General features: G+C 50.3%; 1 protein-coding gene across 1 annotated transcript; it reads left to right on the top strand.

Moving 5' to 3' along the window:
- Positions 1 to 383: 383 nt before the first annotated feature.
- On the top strand, positions 384 to 24,463 carry LOC311198856 (olfactory receptor 14A16-like; the record flags this gene model as incomplete). The annotated part of the gene is made up of 2 exons (XM_084272875.1): positions 384 to 528; positions 23,676 to 24,463. The coding sequence occupies 2 exons, from the start codon at positions 384 to 386 to the stop codon at positions 24,461 to 24,463; spliced, it is 933 nt and encodes a 310-aa protein (XP_084129001.1).
- Between the last annotated feature and the right edge of the window lie 1,098 nt (positions 24,464 to 25,561).

Genomic DNA, 25,561 nt, shown 5'->3' with positions numbered 1-25,561 from the left:
ATTCTGACAGAAGAATTCTGACAGACACTCCTCAGGTACAGTCAGGAGAAAATCAAAGCTCCAAAGCTCTGCTCTGCCCACGGGTGATACTGGAGTGACAGTCCTGAAAAGCTCATTCCTATCCACACAGGATTTAGTCTGAGATCACATCATCCTTCAATTTACTGACTGCTGCCAGGCAGGACTGAGTTCTCGAGAGCCACAGCTGCCACTCCTCCCAGCAGTGGCACACTCAAGCCAGCACAAAGCAGACCTCCCAAAAGGGACCTGCCAAAAGTCTCCCTGAATCCAGAGAGCCAATTTGAGGTTTTCCTCATATAAGACTTGACTAACTTCTCTCTGCCTTTTTTCCTTGGACAGGTCTCCACACTTAACAGCAGCGGATGTCCAACAACAGCTCCATCAGCCAGTTCCTCCTCCTGCCCTTTGCAGGCACACGGGAGCTGCAGCTCCTGCACTTCTGCCTCTTCCTGGGCATCTACCTGGCTGCTCTCCTGGGCAATGGCCTCATCATCATCACCATAGCCTGTGACCACCACCTCCACACCCCCATGTACTTCTTCCTCCTCAACCTCGCCATACTTGACCTTGGCTACATCTCCATCATTGTTCCTAAATCCATGGTGAATTCTTTTCAGGACACCAGGGCCATTTCCTACACAGGATGTGTGGCTCAAATATTTTTCTTTCTATTTTTGATCACTGCAGAATATTCCCTTCTCACTGTCATGGCCTATGACTGCTACGTTGCCATCTGCCATCCCCTGCACTACGGGACTGTCCTGGGCAGCAGAGCTTGTGTCCACATGGCAGCAGCTGCCTGGGCCAGTGGGTTTCTCCATGCTGTGCTGCACACAGCCAGTATATTTTCACTGCCCCTGTGCAAGGGCAATGCTGTTGACCAGTTCTTCTGTGAAATCCCACAGATCCTCAAGCTCTCCTGCTCAGATGCCTCCCTCAGGGAAACTGGAGTCATTGTTGTCAGTGTCTGTTTGGCTTTTGGTTGTTTTGTGTTCATTGTGGTGTCCTATGTGCAGATCTTCAGGGCTGTGCTGAGGATCCCCTCAGAGCAGGGATGGCACAAAGCCTTTTCCACCTGCCTCCCTCACCTGGCCGTGGTCTCCCTGTTAGTCAGCACTGCCTTCTTTGCCAGCCTGAAGCCCCCCTACATCTCCTCCCTATTTCTGGACTTAGTATTGGCATTTCTTTACTCAGTGTTTCCACAATTACTTAATCCCCTCATCTACAGCATGAGGAACCAGGAGCTCAAGGATGCCATGTGGAAATTGATGACTGGTTGTTTTAATCAGCAATAAACTGCTCCTACCACCAACACTGTAACTCATGTTATGGCCACTCCCTGTTTTTAAGATTATTCAGATCGGTTTTTTGGGTTTTACTTTCCAGTTTTTCTAAGCTGCAATAACATGCTCCACGATCATCCCATTGCTAATGCAAATCTCCAGTTCCAGGGTCGCCCACACACTGCGTAATGATGAGCTGTGCTCTCTTTGCATTAGGTCTGCAAACCAAGGCCATTTTTTTCCGACTTTTTGCCTTTTCCCTTACACTTCTAAACAAATTTACAAGCTCATTTTCAATAGCTGAATCTCTTGACTACTTGTCTGAAATGGCAATGCTTTCCCACCATGACAGAATGGGAATTTTCAGCATTGGTACTGAAGGCAGCCAAAGAAATACTCATCTTCCCCAGTACCTGCATTACCAGAAAACCAGAAACCCTGTGGGGTGGGATAAGGACAGTTTACTGGGACAGCAGTGAGACAGAGACAGAAACACCAACAATAGGACTTTGTAGCAGAATATACACAATTGGTGATGCACAATACAGTTTCTCACTGAACTGCACAGCTCAGGCCGTACAGCTCAGAGCTGTCCTGAGGCTGGACACTCCACTAAGCTGTGCATCCTGGGTCTGTATGATCCTCCCCAAACAACCCTCTATCTTCACATGAGCTCAGTGTAATTGAATGGAATATGCTCTTTGGCCAGTTTGGGTCACCTGTCCTGGCTGTGTCCCCTCCCAGCTCCTGGGTGCCCCCCGCCTTATAATGAACAAGGCTGTATGAACAACGGAAAAGTCCCTGACTGCTTGGACACAACTAATCCATCCCTGTGTTATCAGCACTGTTCTCATCCAAGCGCCCAAATCCACCCGCTGCTAGAAAGAAAATTAACCCTATCCTGGCCAAAACCAGGCCACCATTCTAGTTCAATATAGGAGGGCTCAACCACTCCAGAAGGATTATGGAGGATAGCAATGATATCAATAGAATCATACAATCACAGACTATTGGGTATGATGGGATCATTTGGTCCACCTTTATTCAGCTAATGCTCAGTCTCAATAAAATCACCACATAGACCAGTGTCCCCACACCCCATCCCACTGAATGTTATAAACATCTGATGTTGGGGAATCCATCACTTCCTATGAGAGATTATGCCAAAGGCTGATTGTTCTCAGAATAAAAGGTTTTCCCTGTGTCCTCCTCTCCAGGGGGAACTTGCACCCATTATTCTTCTGCTATTTCATGTGATTCCTTCTAAAAACAGGAGTCTCTCCTTTCTTTGTAGACAGCTTTTCAGTACTGGGATCTGTTGGTGAGGTCTCCCCTAAGCCTTTTTGTTCTGCAGGCTGAAATAAACCAGCTGCTTCAGCCTTTCCTCAGATGGCAGGCTGCCCAGGCCTTGGGTCATCTTTGTGGCCCTTCTCTGGACCCTTCTCCAGCCTGGACATAACTTATTTATTTTAGAGCAGTGACCAAAACTGCACCCAGAATTCCATGTGTGGGCTAACAAGTGCTGAGTAGAGTGGGACAGTGACTTCTTTATGTCTGCTGGTGATCCCCATGCTGATGCCCCTTGGAGTTGTTTGCTGCAGCAGCACTCTGATATTCCTAGTGAGCTGCTTGTTCACAGGAACCCCCAGGTCCCTTTCCACAGAGCTCTTCTCCACCCAGGCGGATCCCAGTCAGTGCTGGGCTCCTGGATTATGCTTTCCCAGCTCCTAGACCCCACACTTGACCTTGCCCACTCTTCCAGCCTGTCCATATCTTCCTGCCAGATAACAATCCCTTCCCAAGTTCCTACATTCCCCACTGAGTTCTGTATAACCCACAAATTTCATCAGGGTTAACTTCATTTGGGTCAAAGTTCAGGAATCTTCTTCCAGCTCCCCAGTGCACCACAGCAGGCCAGGACTGTGATTGCCTCATGAATTTTTTGTATATTTGGAGTTGTTCTTGACACTACTACTTGCAGGGAGAAGTTTATGAGATTTGACAAGGGCAAGTGTAGGGTCTTGCAGCAGGGGAAGAAGATCCCCAAGAATATCCATTAGTATAGGTAGGGGACTGGCCTGTTAGAGAGATCCACAGGTGAGAGGGACCTGGGGGTCCTGGTGGACAGCAGGATGACCATGAGCCATCAATGTGCCCTCCTGGCTAAGAAGGCCAGTGGCATCCTGGGGTGTATGAGAATGGATGTGGTTAGTAGGTCAAGAGATGTCCTTCTCCCACTCTCCTCTGCCTTGGTGAGACTGCACCTGGTATGTTGGGTCCAGCTCTCAGCCCCTCAGTTCAATAAGGACAGAGAACCCCTTGAAAGAGCCCAGCTCAACGACCCCAAAATTACAAAACCTTCCTTATGAGGCAAGGCTGAGGGAGCTGGGCCTCTTTAGCTTGGAGAAGAGGAAACTGAGGGCTGACCTCATTCAGGTTTATATATATATAAAGGGTGAGTGTCAGTAGGAGGAATCCAGGCTCTTCTCAGTGATGGTCAGCGATAGGACAAAGGACAAGAGGTGCAAGCTGGAGCGGAGGAAGTTGAATGTGAATGTAAGGAGAAACTATTTCACTGTAATGGTGACAGAGCCCTGGGACAGGCTGCCCAGAGAGGTTGGGGAGTCTCCTCCTCGGGAGACATTCACACCTGTCTGGATGTGTTCCTGTGTGATTTAGTCTGGGTGATCCCGCTCTGGCAGGGGGTTGGACTTGATGATCTTTCAAGGTCCGTTTCAACTCTGGATATTCAGTGATTCTGTGATTCTGTGACAGTACTTCCTTCATCTGTTGCAAAGTCTCCATTACCTTCAGAAGTGCTATTCCCATTTCCTTGCTTTATTGGGGGGTGGGGCTGGTGTTGGGCTTTTTACAGTGTAGGACAAAAGCATTTTCTCCTCATCCCTTTTCCTCTGTGTGTGGCTGCTATTCCAAACACACCTGCTTTATGTCTATCCATGCCAGTCCCTTCCCTGTCTGCAGATACCCAGGCTCAGGAGCAACAGCTCATTTCCAGGAGCAAAACAAGTCAGTGTAAGAAGGATGAGGCAAAGCAAGACGGCCAATACGATTCTGAACAGGGCTGATCTCAGCCCTGACATTAAAGAGACCCTTCTCTCCCACTCACTTGCATACCCTCAGCACCATATTACCTCCCTCACTACAGTGGGATTTGGGGCGGGATAATATGGTGTTTAGGGGTATAAAAGCTTTTGGGGGGAGTTAAAAAGAGACTGGGGACAGAGTGGGATCACTTAATTATTCTGGGGGGCTTGTAGGGGTTTTAGGGGTTGTTGTGGGTGGATATGTTGGGATTTGGGGGGTAAAAGGAGAGGGTTTGGGGGAGTAATATGGGGTATAGATGGTGCTGAGGAGTTAAGGTTTGGTTGAGGGGTCTTAAGTAGTTGTAGGGAAACCCTTTGTTTCTGGGGGAGGCATGGGGACATACAGGAATGATAGGGTGAGATATCGAGGGCTTTGAGGGGTAAAGAGTAGGTTGTGGGGTTTATGAGGGTTGTTGGGGGCCACCAGGGAGTGCTGGGGTGCATAAAGGAGGGCTAGAGAGGGAGGGGGTGGCACCTCCAGCATGGCACATAGCATTCCAGCATATGTGCTGCAATGGCATGGAGGTGGCGTAGGTTGTGCTGGGGGGGTATGGTAAGATTTCTTAGGGGAAGGGGGGTTTGAAAAGGATACAGGGGAGTGGGGGGCCACCAAGGGTTCTGGGTGGGGTTAAGGGTAGGCTGACATGAGGGTCAAGGCATGGAGGGGTACCCGTGATTGATGAAGGAGGGGGGTGTATGGGAGCACTTGCATGAAATATGCAGGGATGTGGAAATGAAAAAGGGAGGGTTTAGGGAGGGTAATATGGTGCTGGGAGGTATAAAAGATGGGCTAGGTGAGTTAACGTGGGGATGAGGAGGGGAGGAACCACTTGGTGCTGAGATGGCATGTGGGGTTTGTAGGGGGGTGCTGGGGGGATTTGGGGACTTTTGGGGGTGAAAAATGGGGAGGTTGGGGGACAATGGGGTGCTGGGGGACTACCAGGAGTTTGTGGGGAGGTGTGCTGAGGGAGCTGGACTTGCATTTAAGGGGTGACAGGAGAACTCATGGGTGCTGGGAGGGGGCGTGGGGATGTTTTAGTGGGTTCTGGGACTGGATATGGGGGCATTTGGGGAGGGAAAGGGGAGGTTTAGGGCAGTAATGTGGTGCTGCACTTTCCAGCTACACCAGCGACCACCTTTCTACCTGTTAAATGTCCAGCAGTACATCCCAAGCAAAAGGTGTGAGGGATGAAGGATGTTCTTGCCCTGAAGCCTTCCCAGGGAGGGGACAGGAAGCTGCAGATTCCTGTTGGGAAAACGACAGTTTACTGGGACAGCAGCGAGAGAGAAACATCAATAGGACTTTGTAACAAAATGTACAAATCTGGTGATACACAGTATGGTTTCTCACCCAACTGGAAAGCTCAGAACATACAGCTCAGTGCCAGCCCAAAAATGGACTGTCCCCAAAACTGTACATCCTGGAGCTGCGTCCTTCTTCCCCCATCAATTTCCCATTTATGCTGAGCATGACACAACTGAATGGAATCCCCTCTTTGGCCAGTTTGTGTCACCTGTCCTGCTGTGTCCACTCCCTTGTCATTAGCAAGGAAATATGAACAGCTGAAAATTCCTTGATTGCCTGGCAATAACCAGAAACATCAGAGTGCTATAAGCACGGCTCTCATCCCAACTCCCAAACACTGCATTCCACTGGCTGCTAGAGAGAAAGTTAACTCTATCCTGGCCAAAACCAGGACATAACAGAGCACTTCATAAGACTTCTGAAAGATGTAAAGTTTTCTAACTCTCTGAAGGTTAAAGCAGAAATCAGGCAGCTGAGCGGCATCTGAATGACAAAAGAGCAAACAGAGGTAGAAACCTGTGAGGAATTGAGGTTCATACATCCAGCCAGTCTTCTGAAAATATGTCCTTAGGCATGGACATCTTAGGAGAGGTGGAAACACCTGAATGATGAGGGAGATGAAAGAGACAGACTGGCAGTAATGCAGGTACAGGGCAAGGTGAGTATTTATTCTGCTACCATCAGTACCAATCCTAGAAAATCCAAAGTAGTCAAGTGATTCAAGTAGTCAAGTGATTCAGCTTAAGTAAACCGTTTTCAAATATAAGTACAAAATAAATGAATAAATGTGCCCCTTGCAGGCAGACATGATGGAAAGCAAGCACAGCTCATCGTTAGGCAGTATCTGGGTCACACAAGACCAGATGTTATTTAATTTGGAATGGGGTGGATGTTGATCATGTTATTACAGTTTAGACAAAACAGAATAAAAGAGAAACCAACAACAAAGCCCACACTAGATCAGTTTTGTCCTAACATTGCCAATGATATTCAGAAGAATATGAGCACTTTATTCTTGCTTAGAAACATCCAGTCATTAGTTTCCACATGGCATCCTTGAGCTCCTTGTTCCTCATGCTGTAGATGAGGGGGTTCACTGCTGGTGGCAACACCGAGTAAAGAAATGCGAATACCAGATCCAAAACCAGGGAAGAGAAGGAGGGGGGCTTCAAGTGGGCAAACATAGCAGTACTGACAAAGACAGAAACAACAGCCAGGTGAGGGAGGCAGGTGGAAAAGGCTTTGTGCTGTCCATGCTGTGAGGGGATCCTCAGCACAGCCCTGAAGATCTGCACATAGGACACCACGATGAACACAAAACACCCAAAACCAAGACAGACACTGACAACAAGGACTCCAATTTCCCTGAGATAGGCATCTGAGCAGGAGAGCTTGAGGATCTGGGGGATTTCACAGAAGAACTGGTCAACAGCATTGCCATGGCACAGGGGCAGTGAAAATATACTGGCTGTGTGCAGCACAGCACTGAGAAACCCACCACCCCAGGCAGCTGCTACCATGTGGACACAAGCTCTGCTGCCCAGGAGAGTCCCGTAGTGCAGGGGGAGGCAGATGGCAACGTAGCGGTCATAGGCCATGACAGTGAGAAGATAGTACTCTGTGATGATCAAAAATACAAAGAAAAAGAGTTGAGCCACACATCCTGTGTAGGAAATGGCCCTGGTGTCCCTCAAGGAATTGGCCATGGACTTGGGAATAGTGGTGGAGATGTAGCCAATGTCAGTAACAGAGAGGTTGAGGAGGAGGAAGTACATGGGGGTGTGGAGGTGGTGGTCACAGGCTATGGTGATGATGATGAGGCCATTGCCCAGGAGAGCAGCCAGATAGATGCCCAGGAAGAGGCAGAAGTGCAGGAGCTGCAGCTCCCGTGTGTCTGCAAAGGGCAGGAGGAGGAACTGGCTGATGGAGCTGTTGTTGGACATCTGCTGCTGACAAATGTGGAGACCTGTCCAAGGAGGAAAATGCACAGTGAGAAGTTAGGGAACTCTAATTTGAGGAAAACCTCTTCCAATTCATATTGACTCTCTGGATTCAGGAAGACTTTTGTCAGGTCCCTTTTGGGAGGTCTGCTTTGTGCTGGCTTGAGCCACTGCTGGGAGGAGGCTCAGCTGTGGCTCTCGAGAACTCAGTCCTGCCTGGCAGCAGTCAGTAAATAGAAGGAGTATGTGATCTCAGACTAAATCCCCTGTGGATAGGAATGAGCTTTTCAGCTCTGTCACTCCAGTTTCACCCAGGGGCAGAGCAGAGCTTTAGAGCTTTGGTTTTCTCTTCACTGCAACTGGGGAGTGTTTCTTCTGTCAGGACTCCCTGACATTGCTGCTGCAGTGCCAGTGAAACCTTCCCCTGAGTGCAGCGTGGGGAGAGCTGCTCTGTCCATCAGCCCTGCTCTCAGCTGCCCTGTGCTGGACGCTCTCTGATCACACCCTGGCGTTCCCTGTACAAGAAATTGGACCCCACAGAGAGCTGAGGAATCCAGTCTCACAGGGCAGAGCTCCAAAGCCCTCCTGTGGTCTCATCCTACCCAAGGAGGATCTCAGGTCCCCGCTCCCAGCCAGGGACACACAGGGTTCATTGCAGCTGCCCACACACAGACGATGAGCAGCATTTCAATGTCCTCAGTGCCAAGATATCTACTGCATGTGGCTGCTCTCTGAGGCACAAGAGTCCCTAGGAGAGCAGTGCCATTGTCGGAGGCAGCTGCAGCCCAGCAGGAACCCTCCTGGTAATGGTGGGACAAAAGCAACAAGGACAGGAGGAGAAACAGCAACAAGTGTTCCAGCCAACGCTGGAAGGACAGGGACAGACAGACAGGCACTCAGGGGTTTCTCCTCATAGGGTGTTTGTCTGCTAAGGAGAAGACTCAGTCTAAAATCCTGGAACTCCAGGCTCTGATTCTGAGCTGGGTGGCACAAACCAGGGGGTCACTGTATGAAAGGGTCTGCACTGAGGGGGATGTCGGGCAGGTACCAAATCCCCACTAACAGGACATTACTGGGAGAAGCTCCTTCTAAACTCCCTGACCATGTCTCTGCTGCCTGGAGATGTCCCTGCAGCTGCTGCTCATTGCTTACATCACCTCCACCTCTGCGCTAACAACCTCATCCAACCTATCCTGCACTGAGGTCTTCTCTGCAGACCTCTTTGGGAGAAATAAATTCTTATTTACCACAGCCAGAAAGTCCACAAGACAGGAATTGTCATAGTTTGCTGGGAGCAAAGCTGACCCATGCAGCACTGTCTTACAGCAGAAGGACCCTACACTGCACAATTTACACCCACAGCTTCTTTCTGCAGCAATGCTTATGGAAGCCCACCAGGTAGGCTGAGTGCTGACCCTGGTAGCAGCAGAGTAACTGCCCCAGCACACAGTCCCTGGGCCGCAGGGACCCTGCTCATGATGTCAGCCCTGGGCATCCCTTGGTGCACACGCTGCTTCACAACTCTGCAGCTATGCCCAGGAGAAGACAGTTGTCCTGCCCTGTCCCTCTGATGGGGCAGAAGGGCATCCCTTCCAGGCAGCACTTTCTGGTCATAGAGAGAACCTGTTCTCCTGACAGACCCCCCATGTCCCAGCTTTAGGACATCCCTCCAGGAATAGGACCTGCATTGCCCTGCACCCACAGACATACCAGGGAGAGGCTGTGGAGATTTCTCCTCCAGTGAGCTCTCAGCATCCATCAGCTCTCTCAGCCTCACAGGTCTCCCCTCGGTGCCTACAGGCAATGTCCCCAGCCCTGTGTGCTTGGCAGAGGAGCTGCTCCTGGGCAGAGCTGCCTCTCTGCAGCGCTGTAATGTTTCATGAGCTCCCACAGTCCCAGGAGCCCAGCCCAGCTCACAGCAGAGGAGCAGGTGAAGGTGTTACATATTCCATCCCCTTGGGCTCCTTCAAGGTGTCTCTGGAGCTCCAAGGAACCAACTTTGAAAGACACTGAATTCCTCACTAAAGTTACCTCCCTCATCTGGAGAGAATCATAGAATCATAGAATTGTAGGGGTTGGAAGGGACCTCAAGAGATCATCGGGTCCAACCCCCCTGCCAAAGCAGCTCCCTAGGACATATCACTCAGATAGGCGTCCAGACGGGTCTTGAATATCTCCTTCTATCATTTCTCCTGATCAGAGCTGGGCAGGAGAATCTCCTTTCCTTGTCTCTGCATGAGACAGGAGACACTGACAGGGACAATGAGGGGTCTCTTTTCCCCTGTGGAAGGAAGGAGTCAGGTGACTCTCTCCAAAACCCTCATCCTTGCTTTGCAGCCCTGGGGCTGGAAGGGGACACAGCTCTGCCCTATGGCTTCCTCAAACACCACCTCAGTTCCAGTGGGCACAAAAGAGGCACCTGCTGCCTGGGAGCTGATTGTCCCAGCTCACATGGGCATTACTTGGGGTGAAGGCTGGGAGGGAGGTGTTTAGACTGAGGTGCTAGATGTGTTCCAAGAGGCATGTAGGGAGACCCAATGTCCAATGGAGCACTGCTGAAAGAGGGCAGTGCCTGGGAGCAGCATTTTTGAGCCTGCTGGGGAATTCCTTTGGCCACATGATTTGACAGCAGATGATCATGGTTAGGACTATGAAACACTCTCTCCTCAGCATGTTCTTGGCCTGCAGCTACAGGGAAAGTCATTTCTGATGGGACAGCTCGATCTTTTCCTTGTCACCTCTATCAGCCTGAGTGATGAGGCTCCCCCTGAGAAGAATGGCATTTGTCCCAGGTACCATCTTTAGAGATGATTTTCCCCTTTTCCTGAAGACTCTTTGAATTACAGGTGTGTCTAAATAAAATGAGGAAAATTGAAAATAATTCTAAGCATTTCAACAGAATTGGGAGAGAAGTTTCCATGATCCCCTTCACCCTGACAGGGGATTTCGTCTGATGGAAACTGTGTGTCAGAGTTGGTCACCCCCATTCGCTCGTACCCAAAACTGAAGACCAGGAATGACTCTTTGGGAGCCCACGGGAGAGGCTTCTGCTCCTCATGGCACTTCCTGGGGTCTGTGAGGAAAATCAAGCATTTTAGTTTTCTCTGTTATAAATCTCTTCTGTCTTTTCTTTCTACAAGGCTTTTCAATGCCCAGAGGCAGCAGATGTCCAACAGCAGCTCCATCAGCCAGTTCCTCCTCCTGCCTTTTGCAGACACACGGGAGCTGCAGCTCTTGCACTTCTGCTCTTCCTGGACATCTGCAGGGCTGCTCTCTTGGGCAAGTTGTCATGTTCATTATTGTAGTCTCTCCAGCATTTGCCCCTCCCTCCACCATAGACTGGGCATTAGCAAGACCTGGGGAGGTGAAACAATCAGGAGAGCTGACCTAAACTGACCAACAAGATATTCCATGCCATATGATTTCTTCTCAGCAATAAGAAGCTGAGAGGGATGGAAATGGCAGACATTCGTTGTTTCCTCAATTTTGGTCTTCAGGAGCATCCAGTACATTTTCTGAAGCCTTGCTTCTGAGAAGTGGCCAGGCATCGCCTGATGATGGGAAGCAGAGAATCACCTTTTGCTTTTGCTTTGATTTCACCCCTGGACTTTTACTTTTACTGTAATAAACTGACTTTAACTTGACCCACAGGTTTGGGTTGTGGTTTTTCCTTCACATTTTTCTCCCCTCCATGTCCTGCTGAGGAGGGATTGACAGAGCAGCTTGGTGGGCACCTGCTGTCCAGCCAAGGTCAAACAACCACTGTCCTGTTTGGCACTGAATGTGGAGCTCAACAATGGCAGTTTGTTGTGCCACATCTGGAATGGTTATTAAGCACCGAGCTCCTCTATGGATGTCCTGGTTCTGGAAAGGCCAGAATAAACCTTCCCAAGCAGCCAGCCCAGGTGAGCTGAGTTAGCCAGGGTTTTTTTCCACATCACCTGATATTACTTCCCCATAAAAGAAGCTGGTTGGGGAGGGGCACTCCTGGGTGCCTTCAGGGCAATCTGAGTGCTGATGGGCATTGGGTTGGTCCTCATAATGTGCAGCTCTCTGTCAATCCTCAGTCTTTGGGTCAATAAGGTACTCGGTGTTATCACCAGGTTTGAGTGTAATTGACTGCTATTGTTCTACCTCAGAGTCCAATGCTATAGCTGAGCCAGCCAGCCAACCAGTACCAATATCAGTTGCCCCTATACAGAAGGAGAAATACACAAAGAAATCAGTTTGCCTTGTGAAAGATGATGATGAACCGTGACAACCACAAGATCATGAGGAAGAAGCGGTACCAGAGGTTATATCCAGATCCTTGTCCTTGAGTGAGCTGAGAGACATGAGAAACAATTCCAGCCACTTTCCAAGGGAGCACATCATCACCTGGCTACTCTGAGGCTGGGACAATGGGGTACACAGCCTGGAATTAGCAGGCAGGGAGGCCAGGCAGCTGGGATCCCTGTCCAGAGAAGGAGCCATTGACAAGGCAGTTGGAAAGACATCCCAAGCCCTCAGCCTCTGGAGGCCACTTCTGTCAAGTGTGGGGGAAAGGTGCCCGTAAATTGAAGATGAACCCATTGGGGCCAGATGGGACCCACCCGAGGGTGCTGAGAGAGCTGGCAGATGTGCTTGCCAACCCCCTTCTGTGATCTATCATCAATCCTGGCAGACTGGGGAAGTTCCACCGACTGGAGGCTGCAGATGTGACACCCATAGGCAAGAATGGCCTGTCAGTCTGACCTCAGTCCCAAGGAAGATCATGGAGAGGGTCATCCTGGGAGCTATCATGCAGCACATGTGTGATGGCCAGGGGATCAGTCCTAGCCAAGATAGGTTTGCAAAAGGTAGATCCTGTCAAACTAAACTGACCTCCTTCTATGACAAGGTGACCCGCTTAATGGACAAGGGGAAGGCTGTGGATGTGTCTACCTGGACTTCAGGAAAGCCTTTGACAGGGTTTCTCACAGCATTCTGACTGAGAAACTGGCTGCCACTGGCCTGGACAGGGGGACCCTCAGATGGGTTCAAAACTGGCTGGATGGCTGGGCCCAAAGGGTGGTGGTGAATGGAACCAAATCCAGCTGGAGTCCGGTCACGAGTGGCGTCCCCCAGGGCTCAGTCCTGGGTCCAGTTCTGTTCAACATCTTTATCAATGACCTGGATGAAGGGACTGAATGCTCCCTCAGTAAGTTTGCAGATGACACTAAGCTGGGAGGAAGTGTTGATCTGCCTGAGGGTGGGGAGGCTCTTCAGAGGGATCTGAACAGACTGGACCGATGGGCTGAGACCAACGGGATGAAGTGTAACAAGGCCAAGTGCAGAGTGCTGCACATGGGACAGAATAACCCCATGCAGCACTACAGGCTTGGGGGAGGTTGGCTGGAGAGCTGTCAGGAAGAGAAGGACATGGGGGTGTTGGTTGACTGCAGGCTAAATATGAGCCAGCAGTGGGACCAGGAAAGCAAATGGCATTCTGACCTCTATCAGAAATAGTGTGGCCAGTAGGTCTGGGGAGGTGATTGTGCCCCTGTGCTCAGCAGTGTGCCCGGGCAGCCAAGAAGGCCAATGGCATCCTGTCTTGCATCAAAAACAGTGTGGTCAGGAGGTCTAGGGAGGTAATTGTGCCCCTGTACTTGGCATTGGTGAGGCCACATCTTGAGTACTGTGTGCAGTTCTGGGCTCCCCACCATAAGAAGGACATTGAGGTCCTGGAGCATGTCCAGAGAAGGGCAACCAGGCTGGTGAAGGGGCTGGAGGGCAAATCATATGAGGAACGGCTGAGGGAGCTAAGGATGTTTAGCCTGGAGAAGAGGAGGCTGAGGGGAGACCTTGTCACCACCTACAACTTCCTGAAGGGAGGTTGTAGAGAGGTGGGTGATGGTCTCTTCAGCCAGGTGACAGGAGATGGGACAAGGGGCAATGGCACGAAGCTGTGCCAGGGCAGGGAGAGATTGGATAGTAGAAAAATTTTTTTTACTGAAAGAGTTGTCAGGGCTGGAACAGGCTGCCCAGGGAGGGGGCTGAGTCACCATCTCTGGATGTGACCATCCCTCAAAAAAAAAGGGTTGATGTGGTACTTAGAGATCTGGTTTAGCTTAGGATGGGAACGGTTGGACACTATGATCTTCAAAGGTCTCTTCCAACCTTGTGATTCTTGTGATTCTTAAGAGACAATTAATATAACTTTAATATAAGAATTTTCATGTTTTTAAGAATAGATTTGTTTTGGATTTTAGTAGATGTGGTTTTGCCCCAGCTGAGAGCCGAGCACCACACAATCGCTTGTTCTTTAAAAGGGAGTGTGGGGGGAGAAGCAGTTTTGCCGGGGGGAGGGAAGGGAAAGGGAAAAAAAACAAACCCAAGGAAACAAAACCCCATGGGTTGGGGTAAGGATAGTTTACTAGAATAGCAGAAAGAGAGATGTATCAATGATAACAGGACTTTGTAGCTATATATATGAAACTGGTGATACACAATGCAGTTTCTCACTGAACCACACAACTCAGGCCGTGCAGCCCAGAGCTCTCCAGAAAATGGGAACATCCACAAAACTGCACGTCCTGGAGCTGTCTCCTCCTCCTCCCACCAGCCCCCCTTTTATGCTGAGCATGATATAATTGATATGGAATACCCCCTTTGGCCAGTTTGAGTCACCTGTCCTGGTGGTGTCCTCTTCCTTCTCCTTAGTAGGGAAACAGGACCAACTGAAAAGTCCTTGACTGCTTGGCAACAATTAGAAACATCAGGGTGTTATAAGCAATGCTCTCCTCCCAACTCCCAAACATGACATTCCATCTGCTATTAGAAAAGAAATTAACTCCATCCCAACCAAACTCAGGACACTGACATAGTTTCCCCATCAAAGTGGCTGGTTGGGGAGGAGTGGTCATAGAATGGTGCAGCACTCTGTTGTTGTTGGATTTCTAAGGTACTCTGTGCTGCCACTGGGTGTGAGTGCAATTGGGGCTGATATTGTTCCCCTTTTATGGTGCTTTTGTCAGTAAACTGTCCTTATCCCAACCCACAGAGGCTCTGTCTGTTTCTCCTCCGGGAGTGAGCGAGCAGCATGTGGTGCCCAGCCATTGTTCGGGGCTCAACCTCTAAAGTTTCCAAGCCACAAGCAGTGAGGTTGTCTAGGAGAAGGTGGTGGGAAACTGTGTCCAAGGCCTTGCTAAAGTCAAGGTAGACAACATCCAGAGCCCTTCCCTTATCCAAGAAGCAGGTCACCCTGTCATAGAGGGAGATCCAATTGGTCAAACACGTCCTGTCATTATGAAGCCAAGCTGACTGTGCCTGATCACTTGGGGGTTCTTCATGAACTGGATAATGCTGCTCAGGATGATCTGCTGCATCAGCTTCTCTGGGACTGAAGTCAAACTATCAGGCCTGTAATTTCCCTGATCATCCTTCTCTCCCATCTTATATAGGGGTTACACTGGCTGATCTAGTCAGCCAGGACTGATGGAAAGTGGCTTGGTGAACCCCTTGCCAGCTCTTTCAGCACCCTTGGGTGCATCCCATTCAGCCCCACAGATCTGTACACACCTCTGTGGTGAACCAGTACCATCTCCTCCTGGATTGAGGGGTGCTCATTCTCCTCCCTGTCCCTGTCTCCTAGCTCAGGGAATTGGATTCTCTCTGTACAACTGCTCCTATTACTAAAGACAGTGGCAAAGATTTCATTAAGCACCTCAGCCTTGTTGTTCTTGCCTGAGTGTTATACACCCCACACTGCCCCAGGAAGAGCCTGAGCAATGCATGAGGGGCAGGACCTATCTTCCCTGGGGCTGTGGGTCAGGGCTTGGCCTTTCTGCTTCATCAAACCAATCCAGGGCTTGCTCAGCATCTCAGCTGCTTGTACATTGCCTTTGCCTACCAGCCAACATGGCTTCCAATTACCTGTTCTAACGAGTCCCTGGGGAGGCTCAGCCAGCAATGGCTCTCAATGGACTTATTAATACTTCAGTGTATTTTGGCTTCTACTTTTGACATGGAGTTTCTTGTGTAATTTCCTCTCAGTACCTGAGCTTCAAGGACTCAGCACCAAACGCACCCCAGAGCTAATTAAAAATAAAAAGCAAGCGCTAATGAGCTATGTCTCTTCATGTAATTATCTTCAAGTCTTCAAGAGATGTACAGATCATTTAAGCTGTTTCAAAGGGAGCTCATAGTAAATTTGATTTATTTTTAAGGATGTAGGTTATTATTTTCACTGTAGAGGAGAGGTGATAACCTCTAACTGAGATTGATCCAGGGTGCCTCCTAAGGACGTCTGGACTGGTCTGAAAAAGGGTCCCTTGAGGCAGTGGGGACAACCTTGCTGCACATCTCCACAAGCCCACCATGACTCTCACCAGCCAACTGGGACTTGCATCCCTTGTCCTTACATCAGGTCTCTCTTCTGCACTCCACAGTGGGGCATTACAGCCCTTCTGTACCAGCTCCCCTGCTTTCCTTAGAGAACTGGCTGCACACAGGCAGCACACAGGGAGTTATTTTCCCAACGACAGAAGAAACTTGACAAGATTCATCATTAAGTTAAGCACTCCTCACTCTATGCCAAGTGCAATCTGTCACCACTGAGGTTCACCTTCCACAAAGCTTAACCCTGTGAGAGATGTTCTAGTGAGGAAGGAGACTGTGAAATCACTGCAACTCAAGATCTGGCTAAAGACAGAATGATTCAGACAACTGCCAGAATGGCAAGGGTTTAACTCCCTGAAACTCAGAGCAGCAGCTGGATGGGTGAGAGTGTTCTGAATGGTCCAAGGGGAAGGGGAAGGGAAATCTAGAGAGCATCCAGAAGCACTGGTCTGCAGATCCACTGTTGGAATGATGATTTCAGACACGGACAATTGACTTTAGACAGGTAGAAATATGTGACAGACAGTGATGATTAAATGCACAGCTGTCCTGTTTCTGGTCAGGCAAGAGTTAACCTCCCCAAGCAGCCAGCAGATGTGAGCTAAGTTAGCAGAGGTGACCTGAGTTAACACAGGTGAGCTGAGTTAGTCCAGGCTGTTTTCCACACCACCTGACATCTCTCCCCCATAAAATGGGCTGGTTGGGGAGCGGCACTTCTGGGTTCCTTAAGGGCAGTCTGAGTGTGGCTGTAGCGTTTGATTTGTCCTTGCATTGTGCGGTACCTTGTGATCCTTTGGTCAATAAAGTACTCTCTGTTATCACTGCATGTGAGTGTAGTTTGCAATGTGCAAATGATTTATAATTTTTTGACAGTGATTTTTTCATAAACTGTCCTTCTCCAAACCCAAAGAGGGTCTGTCTGTTTCTCCTCCAGGAGTGAGCATTATAACCTGATCCTTGTACATGAGTGAGCTGGGAGAAATGAGAAAAGATTTCAGCTGCCTTCCAGGGGAGGCTACTCTGATGCTGGGACAATGGGGCACGCAGCCTGGAATTTGAAGGCAGGGAGGCCAAGCAGCTGGGGTCCCTGTTCAGAAAAGGAGTCTTTGACAAGGAGAATGGAAAGAAGTCTCAAGCCCTCAGGCTCTGGAGGCCACTTCTGTCAAGTGTAGGGGAAAGGTACCCGTTCAGTGAAGATGTCATGTGTTGGCCAGGCAAGTGCATGACCACAGAGCAGAGTGTGCAGTATTTGAGGGGATTAGCCCCTCATCATAGATGAATTACTATGATCCTGATGATCTGCAGCTACCCACCAATCCTGATGAAGTCCAATGTTCTTCACCCATGTGGTGTAAGTCTGTGTGGAGTGCACCAGCATCATATGCCAACTGACTGGCAGTAATAGATTGGGGAAAGGAAGAAGCACCGACAGTGGCTGAGGTGTCTGGCCAGCTCCATCTATTTGAAGAAAGTCTTTGTTCCTCCCTTGTCTCAGCTGTGGAGAAGTTGTCTTGAGAGGTCTGGCAACTCAAAGAGGATATGTCCTACTGCCCACCTGGTGTCGTGGTTTCACCCGGCTGAGGGCCAAGATCCACGCAGCTGCCTGCTCCTTAAAGGAAAAGAGCAGGTTAAAGGGAAGAGAGGGGGGGCGGGGGGGGGGGGGGGAATGAGAAGTAAGGGCAGGGAAAAAGTAAGAGGAAGGGGCAAAGAACCCCAAAATCAAGAAATTAAGAGGCCCGTGGGTTGGGATAAGGATAGTTTACTAAGATAACAGAAAGATACAATGTAACAATACTAACAGGACTTCAAAGCAAACATATATAAAGCAGTTGATACACAATGCAGTTTCTCACCAAACCACACAACTCAGGCCGTGCCACCCAGAGCCGTCCCAGAACCCGACCGTCCTCTAAGAACCGCGTGTCCCGGAGCCGCCCCAGGCCTTCCTCCCATCAGCCCCCGATATCCTGGGCAGGACGTAACTGGCGTGGAATACTCTCTTTGGTCAGTTGGGTCACCTGTCCTGGCTTCGCCCCTCCTTTCTCATGAAGAGCTGAGAAAGTCCTTGACTGTCTGACAGCAACTAGAAACATCAGGGTGTTATCAGCAGTACTCCCATCCTACTCTCAAACACAGCATTCATCCGCTGCCACAAATGAAATCAACTCCATCCTGACCAAAACCAGGACACCTGGGCAGACAACGATTTCACCCATCTGAAGCAGGCCTTCCCCTTTCCAGAAAAAATCCCACACTACGAGGCATCCTGTGGTTCTCTCCGCATGACCACGGCAAAGACATGAGGAGGTGACCATGGGAAACCCACCTGTTGCAGTTTTGTGAGGCTGTGCTGCTGAGACGGTTTCTTTAAGCAGCAGTTAGAGTTTTCTGCCAGTCTGAACTATAAACAACGAGCAATTCAAGACCAAATTCGCAGGCCCAGAGATAGTCGAGCGCCTCTGAGAATCACATAGAGGAGAAAACAACACGGAAGCAGCTGCATTTTGCCACTAGAGGAGGGAGGGAGAAGATGTGAGGAGCTGTGCAGACACCAAGGACGTGGAAGGGCGGGGGAGGATGCGGCCCAGGTGCCAGAGAGAAAGATGCCCCTGCAGCCCGTGGAGAAACCCATGGAAAAGGCCGAGCCCCCACCTGCAGCCCATGGAGGGGCTCCACGCTGGATGGAGCAAGTGGAGGCATAGGGAAGGTGCTGTGACCCGAATTTGGAACAAGCCCCTGCCAGCACTCGCAGCCATGAGGAGAATCAGAGAGACAGAGATGAGTGACAGAGAGATTTGCACTGGAACAGGTTTGCTGGGGGAGGCTTGGAACCCTGTGGAGGGACTGAGAGACACTGTGATTTATGACTGCACCCATAGCAGTGACCCACACCAGGGCAGCTGATGAATAAAGCCCTGGGGAAAGGATTCATGTTGGAGAAGTTCATGGAGGACTGTCTCCTGTCGGTGAGATCCCATGGTGCAGCAGGGGGAGGGTGTGGAATGAATGCTCCCCCCGCACACCCCGGCCAAGAAGGAAACTTGCAAGGGACAGACTGAACCCCCCCATCTCCCAGTCCCTGCCCCCCTGTGCTGTGAGCAGGGGGAAGAAGGGAGCAAGATCATGGCTAAAGGGAAGTCTGCTTAGAATAGAGGGTTGGGGGGAAGGTGCTACCGAGAACCCCATCTTCCCCAGTCCCTGCCCCCCCTGTGCTGTGAACAGGGGGGAAGAAGGGAGCAAAATCCTGACTAAAGTCTGCTAAGAAGGGAGTGGTGGGGGGAAAGTGTTTTAAGATCTGGGTGCGTTTGTTTTAAGATCTGGTCACACTCCCAAATCCGTTTTTTTTCTTCACTGTTCTTTGCAGTTGTAGTGTAATGAAGTAGAGTAGCTTCTCTCTTCTTCATTTTGTGTTCAGTCTGTTTTGCCCACGTCGACGACAGAGTGATCTCTCCCTGTCCTTATTTTGACTCCTGAGCCTCTTCATATATATTTTCTCCCTGTCCAACTAAGAAGGGGAGTAATAGACTGACTTTGGTGGGCATCTGACTTCCAGCCAGGGCTAAACCACAACAACATTAATAACAGAAGGAGGGTCAGGGAGGGAGGATCTCCCACCTTTACTGAAAGTGGGGGGAACCATTGCGATGGAGGATGAAGAAAAAAGGCTGATGTACTTAATCCCTTCTTTGCCTCAGTCTTCAGCAGTAAAACCAGTTGTCTCCTGATACACAGATCCCTGATTGGAAAGATGGGGATGGGAAGCAGACCAAAGCTCCCATAATCCCAGGGTAATTCGTAAGTGACCTGCTTAGCTGCTTAGATCTGCACAAGTCAATGGTTCCAGATGGGATACACCTGAGGGCGCTGAGGGAGCTGGCAGAAGTGCTTGCCAAGAATCTTTCCCTTATTTACCAGCTTTCAAGGATGAGCAGGATGGTTCCACCTGACTGGAAGCTGGCACATGTGACACCCATCTACAGGAATGGCCAGAAGAATGTCACGGGGAACTACAGGCCTGTCAACCTGACCTCAGTGCTGGGGAAGGTGATGGAACAAATCATCCTGAGTGCCATCATGCAACACATGCAGGACACTCAGGCAATCAGGCCCACTCAGCATAGGTTTAGGAAAGGCAGATGGTGCTTGAAGAAGCTGATATTCTTCTATGACAAGGTGACCTGCTCACTGGATGAGGGGAAGGCTGTGGATGTGGTCTACATAGTTAAGCCTTCATCACTGTCTCCACAGCATCCTCCTGGAGAAATCTGAGCACCTTTCCAGGGAGACATAATGCAAAGAGAGCACAGCTTTTTGTTAAGGAATGTCTGCATCACACAAGCCTCGGAGATACTGGGTTAGGAATGGGATAAATGTGAACCATGTTAACATAGAAGAGATTCTCTTGAAGCCCCTGGTGAAGGCCATGGTCAGTAAGGTTGTTCCCCCACCTCCCATGCTGGATGATATGGAACACTGATTCTACCTGCATCCTGTAGAGATCACCATGCTTGAGCATGTGGAGACACCTGAAGGAGGCTGTGACCTCCTAGGAAGCCTGTGCTGGAGCAGATTTGCTGGCAGGGCTGTGGAGGACCCACGCTGGGGCAGTCTGTTGCTGAAGGAGGGCAGCCCATTAAAGTGACCCACCCTGGAGCAGTTGGTGATGATCTGAAGCCATGTGGGAAGGACTCATGTTGGAGGGGTTTATGGAGGACTGTCTCTTGTGGGTGGGACCCAATGCTGGAGTAAGGGGAGACTGAGAGGAGTCCTCCCATGAAGAGGAAGGAGCATCAGAGACTATGTGTGATGAACTGACCCCAATGCCCATTCCCATTCCCCACCCCCATGCCGCTCAGTCGGAGGAAGGAGAGAAGTGGAGAGTGAAGTGGACCCTGACAAAAATAGGGAGGGATGTGGGGTTGTGTTTTAAAGTTTGGTTCTTTTCCTTTTTCCTCATTGCTCTAGTCTCTTTAGATTGGGTAATAAATTAGATGGGTTTCTTGAGAATAACTCAGGAGAGTGACCACTGCACGATCTCTCCCTGTATTTAACCTGACCCTTTGTTACATCTTCTCTCCCCTATTCAGGTGAGGAGGGACAGTGATAAAGCAGCTTTAGTCAGCACCTGGGTCAACCCACCACACATTCAAAAAGAGGTTGAAGAGGAAGAATAAGTACATGGGGGTGTGGGGTCAATGCTCATAGGCTACAGTAATGATCATGAAACTCTTGCCCAGGAGAAGAGCCGGGTAGATGCCCAGGAAGAGCCAGAAGTGCAGGAGCTGCAGCTCCCGTGTGTCTGCAAAGGGCAGGAGGAGGAACTGGCTGATGGAGCTGCTGTTGGACATCTGCTGCCTCTGGGTATGGGAAAGTGTTGCAGAAGTAAAAGACAGAAGTCAGGAGAGATTTATATAGAAGGAAAATTAAAATGCTTCATTTGTGTCACAGACTCCTAGGTATGTATGAGGAGCTGAAGCCTCTTCCATGGGCCAGAGCTGTGTTCCCTTCCAGCACCAGGTCTGCAAAGCAAGGATGACGGGTCTGGAATGACTGGCCTGACTCCCTTCTTTTCACAGGGGACAAGAGTTGCCTCCCTGTCCCTGCGTGGTGGTCCTGTACCATGGGGAGACAAGGAAAGGTGATTGTCCTGCCCAGCTCTGGTTTGATCAGCAGAAAGGATTCTGATGGACAGAAGGATTTCTCCCCAGCTGAGGGAGGGAACGTCAGAGAGGACTTCAGTATCTTTCCAAGTTGGTTCCTTGGAGCTCCAGGGACACCTTGCAGGAGCCTGTGGGGAATGGAGTATGTGATGTATTCACCTGCTCCTTTGCTGTGAGCTGGGCTGGGCTCCTGGGACAATGGAAGATCATGAAACATTACAGCGCTGCAGAGAGACAGCTCTGCCCAGGAGCAGCTCCTCTGCCAAGCACACAGGGCTGGGGACACTGCCTGTAGGCATCAAGGGGAGACCAGAGAGGGTGAGAGAGCTGACAGATGCTGAGAGCTCACTGGAGGAGAAATCTCCACAGCACTCTGCCTGGTATGTCTGTGGGTGCAGGGCAATGCAGGTTCTGTTCCTGGAGGGATCTCCTAAAGCTGGGACATGAGGCAGTGTGTGGGGTCTGTCAGGAGGACAGGTTCTCTCTAGGACCAGAAAGTGCTGCCTGGAAGGGATGCCCTTCTGCCCCATCAGAGGGACAGGGCAGGACAGCTGTCTTCTCCTGGGCATGGCTGCAGAGGTGTGAAGCAGTGTGTGCATCCAGGGGTGCTCAGGGCTGTCCTTGTGAGCAGAGTCCCTGCGCCCCAGGGGCTATTTGCTGCAGCAGAGATGCTTCTACTGCCAGGGTCAACACTGAGCCTGGCTCATGGGCTTCAAACCACAGACAGCAGCTCTGGGTGGGAGGAGAGACCCAGGGAAGGTCCTTCTGTTGTAAGAAAAATCTGCATGGGTCAGCTTTGCTCCCAGCTCCAGATGATCCTAGAGAAATTCTACAGGGACTTTGAAGAACAATATCAAGGAAACATTTTCCTGTCGACAGAGTCTTTGCTTTGACTTTTCCTCTCCTGTGGGCTGTACTGACTGTGGTAGATGAGAGCTTATTTCCCCACTCAAGAATAGAAAATGAAAACTCATTACACTTTCGAGAGCTGCCTGAGTCCTGCACACACAGAGGTTCCCTGGGGCAGTGCCCTGATGCCAGGAGGGGTCTGCAGAGCAGAGCTGAGCACAGGGCAGGTTGGATGAGGTCTGTGAACACAGAACATGTGGTGACATGGACAGAGAGAAGCAGCTGCAGGGACAGCTCCAGGCAGCAGAGACATTGTCAGGGAGGGAGAAGGAGCTGCTTCAAGCAATTCCATGGCAGAAGAGATTTGGTGCCTCCCTGACATCCCCTGCAATGCAGACACTTTCCCAAAGTGACCCCCTGGTTTCTGCCAGCCAGCACAAACTCTACAACCTGAGTTCCAGTATCTCAGGCTGAGTCTTCTCTTGGCAGACCAATCTCCAGTAAGGAGAAACCCCTGAGTGCCTTTCTGTCTGTGACTGTCTTTCCAGCCTTGGCTGGAGCATTTCTCGCTGTTTCAATTTCTGTCCTTGCTGCCTTTGTCCCACTGTTACCTGGGGCTCTGGGCATGTCCAATGGCCGGGATGACACTGAGTTGACCCTCAATTCAGGACGTCCATCTATAGCTACAAAACTTTGCTCTGCTATCAGGTGAAATTGGAGTGACAGTGCTGAAAAGCTCATTCCTATCCACAGGGGATTTAGTCTGAGATCACGCCATCCTTCGATTTACTGACTGCTGCCAGGCAGGACTGAGTTCTTGAGAGCCACAGCTGACCCTCCTCCCAGCAGTGGCACACTCAAGCCAGCACAAAGCAAAGCTCCCAACGGGGACCTGCCAAAAGTCCTTCTGAATACAGAGAGTCAAAGTGAATTAGAAAAGTTTTTCCTCAAAGAAAAGTTCCCTAATTTCTCTCTGCCTTTTCTTCCTTGGACAGCTCTCCCCACTTGATGGCAGCAGATGTCCAACAGCAGCTCCATCAGCCAGTTCCTCCTCCTGGCCTTTGCAGACACACGGGAGCTGCAGCTCCTGCACTTCTGCCTCTTCATGGACATCTACCTGGCTGCCCTAATAATCAATGCCCTCATCATCACAGCCATAGCCTGTGACCACCGCCTCCACACCCCCATGTACTTCTTCCTCCTCAACCTCTCTGTTCTTGACCTTGGCTGCATCTCCACTACTGTTCCCAAATCCATGGCCAATTCCCTGTGGGACACCAGGACCATTTCCTACACAGGATGTGTGGCTCAAATCTTTTTCTTTGCATTTTTGATCACAACAGAGTACTATCTTCTCACTGTCATGGCCTTTGACCGCTACGTTGCCATCTGCCATCCGCTGCACTACGGGACCCTCCTGGGCAGCAGAGCTTGTGTCCACATGGCAGCAGCTGCCTGGGCCACTGGGTTTCTCAATGCTTTGATGCACACAGCCAATACATTTTCACTGCCCCTGTGCCATGGCAATGCTGTTGACCAGTTCTTCTGTGAAATCCCCCAGATCCTCAAGCTCTCCTGCTCAGATGCCTACCTCAGGGAGACTGGAGTCATTGTGGTCAGTCTCTGTTTAGCTTTTGGGTGTTTTGTGTTCATTGTGGTGTCCTATGTGCAGATCTTCAGGGCTGTGCTGAGGATCCCCTCGCAACAGGGACGGCACAAAGCCTTTTCCACCTGCCTCCCTCACCTGGCTGTGATCTCCCTGCTTCTCAGCACTGGCATGTTTGCCTACCTGAAGCCCCTCACCTTCTCATCCATGTCTTTGAACCTGGCAGTGTCATTTCTTTACTCGGTTTTTCCACCAGCAGTGAACCCCCTCATCTACAGCATGAGGAACCAGGAGCTCAAGGATGCCCTGTGGAAACTGAGGACTGGATGTTTCTAAGCAGCAATAAACTGCTCACATGACCAACCATATAAGTCACGTTATCACCACTCTCTCTTTAGTAGTGTTTTTAGTTCTTTTTTTTTTTTCTTCTAATTTGTCTAAGCTAACCTTAAATCCAATTAGTTGTAGAAGTCTTGGGTTCTTTAATGAGAAAGACTTGAAGAGACATGCTCTAATGGCTTTATGGATGTTAATGATGTATTTTCTTCTCAGTCCACAGACCTCAGATACCAAGGGGAAAGTGAAGGATCCTCTCAAGAATTTAAGTCAGGAGTAATGCCCAACGTACCTTGAAGCACTAACAGGCCCCACTGGCAGCCATTACTGACAAAGCCTCCCCATGGGCTCCTTAGAGCAGACAACTGGAGGCCATGAGGACAAACACAAGCAAAGCGCAGGCAGCTCTGATGCTGAGGACACCCTCGATTTTTCTGGTGAAGCAGAAATGCCAAGTGCTGACCCCCATCCCCTGGGCAGGGAGATCCTGACCCTCACCTGTGCCTCAGGGCTCTTTCTTGGGATAAGAGGAGTGTGACAGCAAGGGAAGGACAGTGGAAGGACACATGGTTGCTTCCCCTGGGATGGGTGCAAGGAGTCAACGATGCTTCATGACTATGAGGATAATGTGTCTCCTCTGAAGCCTTTGTGGCAGGGACATCAGCCATAGCCAAGGGGGAAAAGACCTCGTTTCTATCAGGCCCCTTTAGCATGGCCAGGAACTTTGCCCATCTGCACCACAGCCCGTCCCGCACTCCTCCAGGCCTGTGCCTGCTTCCCTGCAGGCTGCTGGCACCCAGAGCCCTTTCCAGCTGGTTCTCACCCCACACTGACAGCTTAGACTGCTGTCTTTCCCTGCTCACCAGCTGTTCCTGCAAGCACTAAGCCAGCAGCTCACCCACTTTCCTCCATGTTATGTACCTGTTGCAGTTCTGCATAGCTGGGTTCTGGTGGAGAAGGCGGAGTTGTAGAAAATGGCTCCAGCAAGAAGCAGCTGGAAGCTCTTTCCAGGCCCCAGAGAGTAAACATTGGCCAATTGAAGGCCAGAGGCTCTGCTGACCAGCACTGAGCCCATCAGCGATGGTCACAGTTCCTCTG

This window comes from Gallinula chloropus, assembly GCF_964237585.1.
Source record: "Gallinula chloropus genome assembly, chromosome: 19".
Classification (NCBI taxonomy): Eukaryota; Metazoa; Chordata; class Aves; order Gruiformes; family Rallidae; genus Gallinula; species Gallinula chloropus.
Note: the sequence above shows the minus strand (reverse complement) of the source record. Positions and strands in the feature narration are given on the sequence as shown.